The sequence below is a fragment of the Microtus pennsylvanicus genome, chromosome 3 (genome assembly GCF_037038515.1).
Source record: "Microtus pennsylvanicus isolate mMicPen1 chromosome 3, mMicPen1.hap1, whole genome shotgun sequence".
NCBI lineage: Eukaryota > Metazoa > Chordata > Mammalia > Rodentia > Cricetidae > Microtus > Microtus pennsylvanicus.
This window is the reverse complement of record NC_134581.1, coordinates 76,730,547-76,742,342: the sequence shown is the minus strand read 5'-3', so window position 1 is coordinate 76,742,342 and position 11,796 is coordinate 76,730,547. Positions and strand designations below refer to the sequence as shown.

Below are 11,796 nucleotides of genomic sequence, written 5' to 3'. Positions count from 1 at the left end.
AGAAAAATGAAACAAAACGAAACTGAGCACACAGCCAGGCGGTGGTGGCGCACACCTTTGATCCCAGCACTCAGGAGACAGAGGCAGTGGAATCTCTGAGTTCAAGGACAGCCTGGTCTACATAAATGAGTTCCAAGCCAGCTAGGGCAACATAGGTGAGAGTCTGGATAAAACAGCAACAAAAACAACTGGGTACCCATATTTGGCCATGGTCATGAAGGTAACCAGTGAAGCTGGGTCTCAAATCAAAAACAATCCAGGCCCAGCGTCCATACTCTGAACTCTGTTATGACCTAGAAAGAACAGCCTATTTGAGAGGGGGATGAAGACAAGGGAACTAGCAGATTAGCTTTTTTTGTAGCAACTTTTCAGGGTGTTGTCACTCAAACCTCTCTACATGTCTCTTTGTCTTCTGGAGCATCTTTGTCTCCTGTCCATCCTCATTCCTACAGCAGTGCCAACGATCCTCTTATTCTATCAATACCACAGCCTCGCTGCCCGTTTGCCTTTCAAAGGATAATCAGCAGCTCTCGTTTATAAATTCCAATTTGACTTTAATTAAATAAATTAAATTCCAAGCCATCACACAGCAATGGACATCATCATCCCCCAACATAGAGGTGCAACCTCGCTCTATGATCGCACAGTCTTTAAAGCTCCTAACGCTACCTCTCTAGGGAAGGCTTCCTACCAGCTTCCTGGCTCCCTCCTAACTGAGCCACTGCTCATGGAGAAGGCATCAAGTACAAAATGGTAATAAAGGGGAAGGAGAGAAGAGGAGCAGTGTGGGAGGTAGGGAGGTGGGGAGTACCTGCCCCCCATCCTGGGCACTAGCCCGGCTTCCTATGATCTGCCAATGTCTTCCTGAGACAGACACTGGTGCTGGTCTAAGTGGGAACCCCCAAGAGATGTGTAGAAACCCTCTTGGAGATTGCCTTACCCTCCTGGGACAGAAAGGGTCACCTGGGAGAGATGCCCTCTAGCATCTGTTGGCTGATGCTAGATGCTAGGGTCCTAGACCACACATATAAATAGAAAAGAGAATAAATAAGGGAGAAGGATCTGCCAAGGAGATGAGTGCCCCGGGGCTCCTCTCTGGGGGCAGTACCAGCAGAGGGCACAGACTTCTGAAGAATGTCCACACATGCCAAGACAGAGCCTGCCTCTGACTCCCAGCTGCCAAACTCTATGTCCACAACCGCGAGTGCCTGCCTCTCAAATGCTTCCCATGTCAAACATCCTTCCAATTCACCCCACAGCCCAGAGTGCCGGGGCTTCTTAGAACCCGAAGGCTTTCCTTGCCCCAGCACTGGGAATCCAAGGAGGGGTACAGAAGGGGATGCGGGGAATGGGCTGAGAGAACTCTTGCCCTCTCCTAGTTCAGGAGGCTCTCAGAGCTGGGGGTTGGGGTTGCCATTGGCCTTGGGTTTGGATTTGAAGGAAAACCGCTTGATAAGGCGACGGGAAAAGCTGCCAGCCTTCTTCCGGACGCTAGGTGTGGCTGTCGTGTTGGAGAGGTCATCGTGTGACTGGCTCAGACCAGCTTCCTTCTGTCGTGGCCTCCGGCGGAAGATGAGTTTAGTGCCGCTGCGCAGGAAACTCACTGTGGGGAAGAAGGGAAATTGAGGCAGACGGAGAGGCACAGGAATGGGGTGAGGATGGAGATCTTGCCTAACGCCTGCCTTTCTCAGGAAAGAAAGTGGAAGCGCACAAGGGCTTTACCCATCCTGAGGAAGGAACAACATTCTAGGAGGGATCTGGGTGCACTTCTGACCCTATCCCCAGGAGAAATAACCCCAGGCAGGGGCTGCTGCGGTGCTGGGACTCAGCCTCCTTCTGTGGAAAGACAAAGGCTGCACAGAGGGTGTTCCTCAAAGCCTATAAATCATAAAAGGAAAGATGGGTTAACACATGCATTCCAGGGTGTGAGCAGTGGGGAGTCTGGAAACCTCAAAGAGGTAAATATGGGTGAGAGAGGGGGGGGGGGGGAGGAAGGTGCTCACGCAGCAGGCTTTGGACTTAAAAACTCCTTTACCTCAAGAAGTGAGGCAAGCCACAAATTGAAATTCTTTTTTGTTAGTTTTGTTTGAGGCAGAATCTGGATTTGTAGCCCAAGCTGAACTTAACCCATTATGCAACCCTGGCTGATGTTAAACTCACAGCCATGCACTTGCAGTAGACTCTGAGTCCTGAGATCACAGCCTGCACTTGCAGTAGACTCTTGAGTACTGAGATCACAGCCTGTACTTGCAGTAGACTCTCAAGTACGAGATTACAGCCTGCACTACCACTCTGGCTTTTAAATCCAAACAGACCACAGCTGACAGACTTCTTGGTCAAAGGGTGAAGATGCATGACAGCAAACTCTGTCCTTTGAAGTTAGGAATGTTGTTGGCAACCTGAGTCACTACCAGAGGGAGGATTCCCTCCTTTCCTCTTTGACAGCCTCAATATGAGGTCTGTAAAATGAACTTACTCAAAACCCTGCTTTAGCCTCGCATGCTGGGATAGCTCAGTGCCACCATCCCTGGCTCAGAGGAACAATTTTTTTTAAAAAAAAAAAAAAACAGGGTCTCACTACTATGTATTTGTTGCCATCCTGGAACTCACTATGCAGACCAGACTAGCTTCGAACTTACAGATTCACCTGCCTCTGTCTCTGGAGTGCTGGGATTAAATGTGTGTACCCGGCTCAGAACAACAACTTTAAGATTGGCATGGAGTAGAATTTCTTGTATCCATGCAATTGGGGATACAAAGTAAAGGAGGAGGGAAAGCCAGTGAGTTCCAGGCCAACCTTGGGTGTAGTGTGAGACCCTGTCTCAAAACAAAACAAAAAATAAACAAGAGTTAGTACATATCTCAGCAGGACACTAGAGAGATGGCTCGGTGGTTAAGAGCACTGGTTGCTCTTCTAGAGGACCAAGGTTTGATTCCCAGACTTCACATGGCAGCTCATAACTCTCTATAATCCACTTCCATGGCATCCAACAACCTCTTCTGAACTCTTTGGGCACCAGGCACACATGTGATGTACAGATACACATGTAGGCAAAACACCCATATACATTTAAAAATAATTGTTAAAGATGTCTCAACAGGTATTTGTTGCCAAACATGACAACTACAGTTAAATCTCAGGAACCTACATGGTAGATTGTGTGCTATGATGTGTGCTCATGAACACACACGCACAAAAATACAATAAAATAAAAAAAAATGTAATGGTTTTTAAAAAGAATGGCTGGGCATGTTGGTGCCTCCTATAATCTTAACAACAATGGCTGGGAGGTGGAGGCACGAAAATCAGATAGTTACGGTTGACTTCGGGTATCTAGCAAGTTTGAGATAGACTGGACTACATGAGACCCAGTCTTCAAACAACAAAAGCAAGTGAAAGAAAACAAGCCTGTTAACCCAGGAAGAAAGGTCAATGTGGTGACTTCCCATGCTGTCACTCCAGTTTGTCATAGTCAGGCTAGGAACTGAAGCACCGAGTTCCTTGCTCTACTGGAGTTTGCCTGACCCTCAAAGGCAAGTTAGCTGAGGTGACAATACGGTGATATAAAAAGTGGTAGACAGCTGAGAGGAGTGGCCCATGCCTAGAATTTAGCACTTGGGAAACTGAGACAAAGATTTATTTCAAGTTTGAGGCTAGCCTGGGCTACATGGTGAAATCCAGGCCAGACTCTGTCTCAGCCCTGCAGTAGGGGGATGAATTGTCCATCGCTCCCTACCTTTGTGATCCTTGAGGCTTCGGGTCTCCAGGGCACCAGTCGACCCTGTTTCTGACTCGACATCATCCACTGATGGCCTCTCAGAGATGTCTGAACGTGTTGTCTCATCTGCTTCCTGGACACTTGTGGGACTAGAGAGGGCATCGAGGGGTCCTGGGGATGTGGCTGATGGGTCTGAGGGAGGTGACGAAGGACCACCACTGGCTCCTGCATCATCTTGCATTGAGGCTTCCATAGAAGCTGCATAACCCAAGGACAGTGCCAACTCGTCCTGAGCGATGGGCACCTGCCAGAAGGGACAGGTTTCAATGGGCAAGAATGACCCATTAGGCCATTCTCCCCATCTTAGCTTTCTCCCCAGAGCTCTGTTACCTTGGAAACACCAGAGATGATAAGCGTGCTGCGCTTGGTGGGTGTCTTCTTGGCTGCCCGCCCACTGGGCTCAGTCAGCTGGCGAATTGCTGTCTCTGCTACTGGGTCCAAGCCGTTAGAAAGGTGGCTCTCTCCTGCTGGGGGATACAGAGGATGCATAGCTTGACTTCTGCCTGACTTCTTGGACTCAAACTCCTCTTGCTCCACCCAAAGTAGTTCTTGACAACAGGGGCATTAGGGCTCGCCAGTGCTCACTCATCCCGTTCCCCACTCACGGCTGCTGCTGTGGGAGGCATTGCTGGGGCCGCTGCTCTCGCTCAGCACAGTTGTCATCTTCTCAGTCACCTCCACCTTGGACGGGGAGCGGGAGGGGGAGTCTGGTGGGCGGGGGAGGGGGAGTGAGCTGGGAAGTGCTTTAGAATGGCCCCCACCCCTGTCTTTATTGAGATGCAGCCTTTGGTTGACTCAGAGGGCAAGGATGATTAAGAGGGATTAATCACAAGGGTGATTAAGAAGATGCTGTACAAACGGAAAAGATGCTAGAGGGACCAATGACAGTCTGGGAAAGCGCCATGGGGCCCACTGACAGTACAGGGAGATACCAAACATATATGGAGAATAGTTAGGGCTCTGTAAAGATAGGGAACTTGCCATGGGATTCCCAGAGAAAGAACAAGTGTGAGGTTAAGGCCACTGGAGATAGAAAAATGTCACAGAAGCCCCCAGGTTTGCTGGAAGAGCCCAGAGACCACATAAGGTTGGGAGTACAGGTGGGACAATTAGCCAGTTGGGGCTAGATTCAAGGAAGGAAAGACACCCATGGAAAGATAGAAAGGAACTTAGAGCAAGAGGAGAGATGGGCAGATTCCAAAGGAGTAAGTGGGGAGAGGCTAGCTGATGGATGGAGGGGCTAGCTGATGGAGAGGTGCGAAGGAAGTCTGAGAGAAGAGGAAGTAGCTGGTCAAAGCGTGTCACCAGGAAACAAGATGTGCTGCTGTTAAGGCTTCCCTTCCCCTTTCCCTGTCAGGCAATGCGCTTTAGTCTAAGGCCATGTCTAGGGCTACTCCTCTTTACCTAATTTGCCATCTACACGGGGCCGGGACTGGACAGTGGTGACAGTGGTGACAATGGTGCCGTCGGGCATGATGGTCCGGTCCAGCTCAATCTTCTTGGTAGGTGTGATGCTGGTGCGAGGGGTGGATGAGGTGGGTGTGCCCAGGTTCCCAGGGGAGCCCTGCTCATAGTGCAGCTGCCAGGTGGTGAGGAGAGCAGGGGTTAGGATCTCCAAGACGGCCCAGGCTCCATCTACTCATCTCCCCAAAGCGGTCCCCTTCTCACCTCTGCTGTCATGGTAGCCGCTGGGCTCAGGGAACTCCCTGGCCCTGGAGTTAGTGGGCACACTTGTCTTCGTGACAGTGGTTTAGAGGGTGAGCCCACAGGCAGTGTGGCTTGGCCAAGGAGTTCCGCTGGAGATAAGGGTGATGCTGTGAGCTGGACCCATGAGCAGGACCTGCTGAGTACCCACTCAGAAGCGCCCCTTCTACCCCGCACTTACCGTCTCCACACCCGCTGCTCCTGAGCACTTTGAGGGTCAGTTCCCGGCTCTGGGGACCCAGATCCCTGGAGGCCAAAAGAGGATGGACATGTCAGGGAAGAATGGGCGTAGCAAACCGAACCCACCCTCGAGTCAGTCAAAGGCTAGAAACAGAGACGTGGGTAAGATAGCACTAGGGCTCCAACCAAGTCATTTATTTTCCTAGGAGCATGGAGCAAGTCATGCGTGGAAACCACTTTCCTCAGCCAGACCTTCATATCCCCCATCACTCTTCCACCTCGTGTGTCTCTCAGTCTGTAGCTGCCGTTCGTTGATTATTATTATTTGTAAAATAAGATTTATTTATTTATTATGTACATAGTGTTCTGCCTGCATGCCAGAAGAAGGTGCCAGATCAAATTACAGATGGCTGTGAGCCACCGTGTGATTGCTGGGAATTGAACTCAGGACCCCTGGAAGAACAGCCAGTGCTCTAAACCTGTGAGCCATCTCTCTAGCCCTAGCCATTTGTTTGTTTGTTTTCTCCTCAAACTGTTCCCGTAGTCAAGTCGTTCATGTTCTGGTCAATGCTATGCTTGCTTGAAGGTCTGATTTAAATGTATCTCTTCCGTGAAGACTCATCAGATCTTTATCTCATTATTAGAATTCTTCTCGCCGGGCAGTGGTGGCACACACCTTTAATCCCAGCACTTGGGAGGCAGAGGCCAGGTAGATCTTTGTGAGCTTGAGGCTAGCCTGGTCTACCAGAGCTACAGAGAAACCGTCTCGGAAACTCCCTCCCTCCCCCCCCCAAAAAAAAGAAAGAAAAAGGCTCCATCTACCCTATCTAGGCACTTCCAGGCACACTGTGCATGAATCTCAGCTGGCACTCTGCCCTATCCCCCTAGGTACACGTCTGTCTCAGCTTCAGACCTGTGATGTACCCAGAGGCAGGGCTGTATCTTCTCTCCTCTCTATCCCCAGGGACTTGGCACACAATAGAGGTCTACACTAAAGGCTACTGAAAGCAGGGCTGGCTGACTCATGCCAAGACTAACCTGGAAAGGTTTCTAAAACCTGACTGCCTATGAGGACAGCGGCTGGCAGCAGGGCCTGACTTACAGTGCCAGGTCTTCTGTCCATTCCACCTCAGGACCAGCCTTCATGGGTTTGGTCCACTTCTGTTGCATGGGGTTGTCAAGCTCGGCGGCACAGCACAGCTCCTCAGTACCTGAAAGGAACCAGAGGTTAGAGGATGCTCAGGCAGAAGACACACAGTCCAACGAACAGAGAAACTGTGCCACTGGCAGAGGGGAAGGGGCTGCCTGTACCCATGGCAAGGGCAATGGAGTTCTTACCTCCCAGCTCACTTCCCAGGTGAGATGCTCGAAGCTGCCGTAGGAATAATCGCGTAGGTCTGGGGATGACTGGCTGGGCCTGAGACAGCATGGGCGGCTTCTCACTGGGTCCCTAGGAGCAGAAGGCGGTAAAAGGAGCAATGCTCCTGATATAGGATCCTGGAGACGGGATACACGCAAATCTTTCCCTTTGGGTGTCCACACTCACCAGGCCTCCTGGGGCAGGGCAGGCCCTGAGGTTGACCATCATGGCAGGCTGAGTGCTAACTATAGCATCCTTGATCAGTTCTTCAACTGTTGAAAGTTCTGCTTGTTCCTCATCTCTCTGCAGAGAGGAAAGGAGGTGGAGCCTGTGCCCTGCTCCACTGCAGTGACAGCCTCTTCTCTGCCTGCCCCCTTCTTACCTCTCTGGTCTGCAGCTTAGGAAGCACCGTTAGGCTGAGATCTGGGCGGTCGGTGAAGGCCCAGGACACCAGCAGCCCCTCATCAGGGATTTCCTCTAGGCTGACTTCCAACTAGCGACAAGAGCCAAAGGATTAGGGTGACCGGCCTCATTCTTCCAAGAACTCCTCTGGACCCGACCCTCCCTAATTCCATCCCAGAGAGCCACCAAAGGAAAAATCCTGGGCCAATTCAACTGTTCTCTGCCCAACTTAGTTTCCCACATTTCCCTCCACCTGTGTTGATGGCAGTGTCAGAGTGACGTGGTAGGTCTCCATGGAGACGGCAGCGGGAGACTGCTGGGTCACAGAGACGGGGAAGCGCACCTCCTCAGCAGAGAGCTGGCAGTGCAGCACCTGAGAGGGAGGCAGGGTCAGGCATTGAGGAAGATGCTTACCTTGCTTTGCCCTGCCCCATGATGCTTCAAAATAAACCCCTCCCCACTTCTGTTTTCCTTGGGATACTACCTTGTTGGGGTCCTAAGCTTCTCAATGAATTAGCTAAAAGCCCAAAACGCCTACACACACACACACACACACACACACACACACACACACACACACACATCTTGTTTTTGCCTATCACTTCAGTGAGATTCTTAGACCTCCTGAAACAAATCCTTAGATCCTCAGGCACACAGAAACTCAAAATTACAAACCCTCAGACATATAGGGAACCTTTAGGTCAACTCCCTCCTGGACCTAACAGATAGTCCCCGCCAGACCCTTACCATGGTACGCTCCGATTGGTCTACGCAGGTCACCTGACTAATGCTGGCTCTGGGTGGGAGTTGGGGTATCTCCTCAAAGGCGATTTGGATGGAGCTCTGAGGAAGTAATATGGGCACAAGATCAAGTCTCTGGAGCTGTCCCCTCCAGGGCTGGTCTGCTCAGTTGCTGGCTGGATTCTAGCACTGCAGAGGCCTCCGCTACAGGCTGGCCTTGCTCCTTCTTGGCTCAGGACTTTAAAATAGAAGGCATTCCTCTTAAGCCCCACTCTGCAGGAATCTGCAGCTTCCAAGAGGCTGCTGAGTACCTGGATCCTTTGGAAGTGAACTTGACTCGAACCTTGGATACCTCTTCAAATTCCAGGAACCTTCCTGTCCTCCCTCTACCTAACTCTTCACTCTAATCACAAATAAAGGTGAACAACAACAAAAATGGGCGTGTTGCCGGGCAATGGTGGCGCACGCCTTTAATCCTAGCACTTGGGAGGCAGAGGCAGACAGATCTCTGTGAGTTCTAGGCCAGCCTGGTCTACAAGAGCTAGTACCAGGACAGGCTCCAAAGCTACAGAGAAACCCTGTCTCGAAAAACTTAAAAAAAAAAAATGGGCGTGTTCATTGCCATCTGTTGCTGGGCAGGGTGGAAATGGTTGTGTCACTTACTATAAAATAAGATGAAGAAATAAAGCCTGGACTTTTCACAAATACATAGAAGGTATCACTGCCTAATTTCTTAGACATGAAGGCTGACTTAGCATGGCTTTGAGGGAGGGCTCAAGCGTCCCAGGCCCGGTTAATTCCTTAAGTCGGACATCAGGACGGTAATTAGGGAGCTGACGGCTGCTTAGCTGTCAAAAATAGCCACTCCTATTCTACAGCAGGGGAGAGCAGGACGGAGGAACTGAGGAGGGGGCACAGCCCGGGTTGGCAACTTGTCCTCAAGGCTTAAGATAGAGAAAACAAATTCTCAGGGCTCACTCACTTCCCCTGGCAAACCAGGGGACGGCAATTTCCCTGCTACGGTAGCTGTCTTCTTCAAAAGTTGTGCCAAAGCGGCTAGGAGGTGAGAACTTCGAATCTGGATCTCCCCCTCCCCCTGCAAGAGAGGCCAATGTCCAGCTGAGTCAGCTGTCCCAGGGAATTGCTTCTGACCCAGGGACAAGGTCCAGGAAGAGCCAGGTTGGAGGGATAGGTTCAATGTGTAATCTGACAGATGTCATCTGGTTATAGCCGGCCAGCCGGGAAGAGGAAACAAGACAACTTCTTGGAACCACTTCTGTTTCCAGGCATCCAAGCTCTTATGGCTGGAGACAGAAGGAGGCCTCTGAGAAAGGAGCGGACAGGTGGAGGGCCAGGAGAGGTTGCTGGGCCAGAAAAGGGAGACCTCTGCCTTCCAACTTCAGTCTCATGACTCTGTTTCCTACCCACTTCCTGGGAGGTCAGATGCCCATGGTGCAACGGGTGGAGGTAGGCTGAGCTGGTTTATGGCTGACCCTCAAGGGGCAGCCCAAGTTCATTTAATTAGAAAGGACACAGATTATGAGCATTGCCCTCTAACTGAACTCCTTCCCTTCAACACTACCATGCAGCCCAGTCTGGGGGGGGGGAGATGTTTGGCTGTAGTAGTTAAATTGCTGATAGGTGGAGGAATGATTCCGCTACCTTGGGGTGGGGGGTGGGGGATCTACCTGACCTCCAGGGCTTAGGAGTCTGAAATCTTAACTGGGAGTGGTGGCATGAGGACCAGGCAAATTCCTTCTGCAGGTGCACCTGTCTCTCGGGCCAGCCAGCCCAATCTAGGCGGAAGTGCCCTCAGGCACACGGATTAGCGTTGCTATGAGAACAGTAACTTGTACTAGGTTTGGAACCAGAGTACCTTGCACATAAAAATAGAAAATGTGGTACATAACTGGACTAATACAACCCCCAGCCTCACTGCACGCTTTTCTCTGATCTGAAAGAGAAGCTATGGGGTTCTGCAGGTGATCTCCAGCCCTAATCCAGCCCTCCTAACACGAGCAGGCTCTTCCCTAGAAGGGGCAAAGCTGAAGAGACGACACAGGGACTCCATGAGACTCACCCCGTCCCTGCAGGCCTGCTCGTTCAGGGCTCGCACCCAAGCCCGTTGCCAGTTCTCCCGGAAAGACTTGAAGGCAAAGAGAGAAGCCAGGAGGCCCCGGACGCCGGTTTCCTCAGAGGCGCCGGTCCGGATCGCCCGCAGACGCAGCAGCGAACGCCACACACCCAGCTCGCGGAGTGAACCCCCGGGCTCCGCGGCTGAGGTGGGTCGGGAGTCCTGGCCCCCACCGGCCCGCGACAGCCACAAACCCCGAGCATACTGCAGCAGCCAGCCCAATACCGTGAGCAGCGAGGCGGCGAAGAGGACCAGCAGGGCCGCCCAGCCCACGTCCCGCTGCTCCCAGCCCGGATCCATGCTCCCGCGGGCTTGGGTCCCGGCTCGGGCTCAGCCGCTGCCCCGGGGGAGCATGGCCCGGGCGGGCCGCGGGGCGTGGGCGAGCTCCCCCGGGGCTGAGCGCGCGGGCTCCGGGGTTCGGCGCCGCGGAGATTCCAGAACCGGTGGGTGCCACGGATAGAGCAGAGGTCCTCCGGGGTCTCGACGCCTGGGCTCTGTCTCCGTTAGCCAGGGATCCGGGTCGCTGGGTCCGGTGATGTGACCCCAGCTAGTCGCTAGCTAGCATCAGACTCCTCCCACGGCGCGGGCCCCCTGGACTCGGGCGGGGACCCGTCTGCAGAGACACCGGGGCTCGCGGGCCGGCACCAGCTCCGGGAGGGAGGGCTGCGTGCGCAGAACTGACACTGACAACACCGCCAGCGCCCCGCCCCCACACACCCTTAAAGGAGCCGCGCCCGCAGCGGGCGGGGCCTAGCCAGCCTGGCGCTCAGAGCTGGAGCAGGGCTGGGAGTTGAGCTGCACACGTAGAGGGTTCCGGGATGAAAATAGGCGGAGTCTTTGACCGCCCCGCCCGCCCTGAAATCCGGGCGCACCCCTTCAGTACCAGGCAAGGGAACTTCACTTATCTGAGATATTGCCTGTTTTCCCTTACGCTCCTAAGATTTCTACAGGTTGGACGCCTGTGGGGTTAAGAATGAGTTGGTCCCTGTGGAAATCAGCGCCCACTTCCAATACCTGGCTCAGCAGCTTCTGGTCTTACTCCGTGGTAGAAGCTAGGCCCTGGGTAAGGAGGGGTTAGGTATTCCTCCCAGATAGAGGTGCCTGGCAGAAGTCCAGCTAATATCAACGGCGAGAAAAATGAACCTAAATCTGGTAAGGTTGCAAATAGAACACTACCATCGTCCTCCTTCCCCTTGGAGCTAGGATTCAGGAACCCCCTATTAACCTCCTTGCTTGCGTGGGTTTGTTCTCGAGATATTTCCCAAGCCCAGGGCTGTCTGTTTTTAAAAATAATACATTTCCATAGTAACAGCTCCTGCCTGTGGAGCACGTGTAGAGGGGATGGAAATGAGAAAGGAGCTGGCATTGTAGCCCTGGACTATCAATAGATTTGGTCAAAAGACTCTCGTCCAAATATGTGGCATCTCGTGTAGGGCCACCTGACTGTCCTTCTGGCTACTCGGTAGGCTGAAGCAGGATGATATATTAGTTGAGGC

At 52.5% G+C, this 11,796-nt stretch overlaps 1 protein-coding gene across 2 annotated transcripts; it reads right to left on the bottom strand.

Moving 5' to 3' along the window:
* Positions 1-533: 533 nt before the first annotated feature.
* Positions 534-10,744, bottom strand: C2cd2l (C2CD2 like). 2 transcript variants are annotated; one of them, XM_075966224.1, is made up of 14 exons: positions 10,247-10,744; positions 8,173-8,268; positions 7,679-7,798; positions 7,406-7,516; positions 7,210-7,326; positions 7,002-7,113; positions 6,766-6,874; positions 5,665-5,729; positions 5,448-5,575; positions 5,184-5,358; positions 4,385-4,486; positions 4,110-4,246; positions 3,738-4,023; positions 534-1,603 (listed from the first exon to the last, which is right to left on the bottom strand). In XM_075966224.1, exons 1-14 carry the CDS (start codon positions 10,598-10,600, stop codon positions 1,392-1,394), a joined length of 2,124 nt encoding a protein of 707 aa, XP_075822339.1. In that variant the 5' UTR covers positions 10,601-10,744; the 3' UTR covers positions 534-1,391. The 2 variants fall into 2 exon arrangements, with proteins under 2 accessions (XP_075822339.1, XP_075822340.1); XM_075966225.1 differs by having other exon boundaries at positions 4,110-4,243.
* Positions 10,745-11,796: the final 1,052 nt, after the last annotated feature.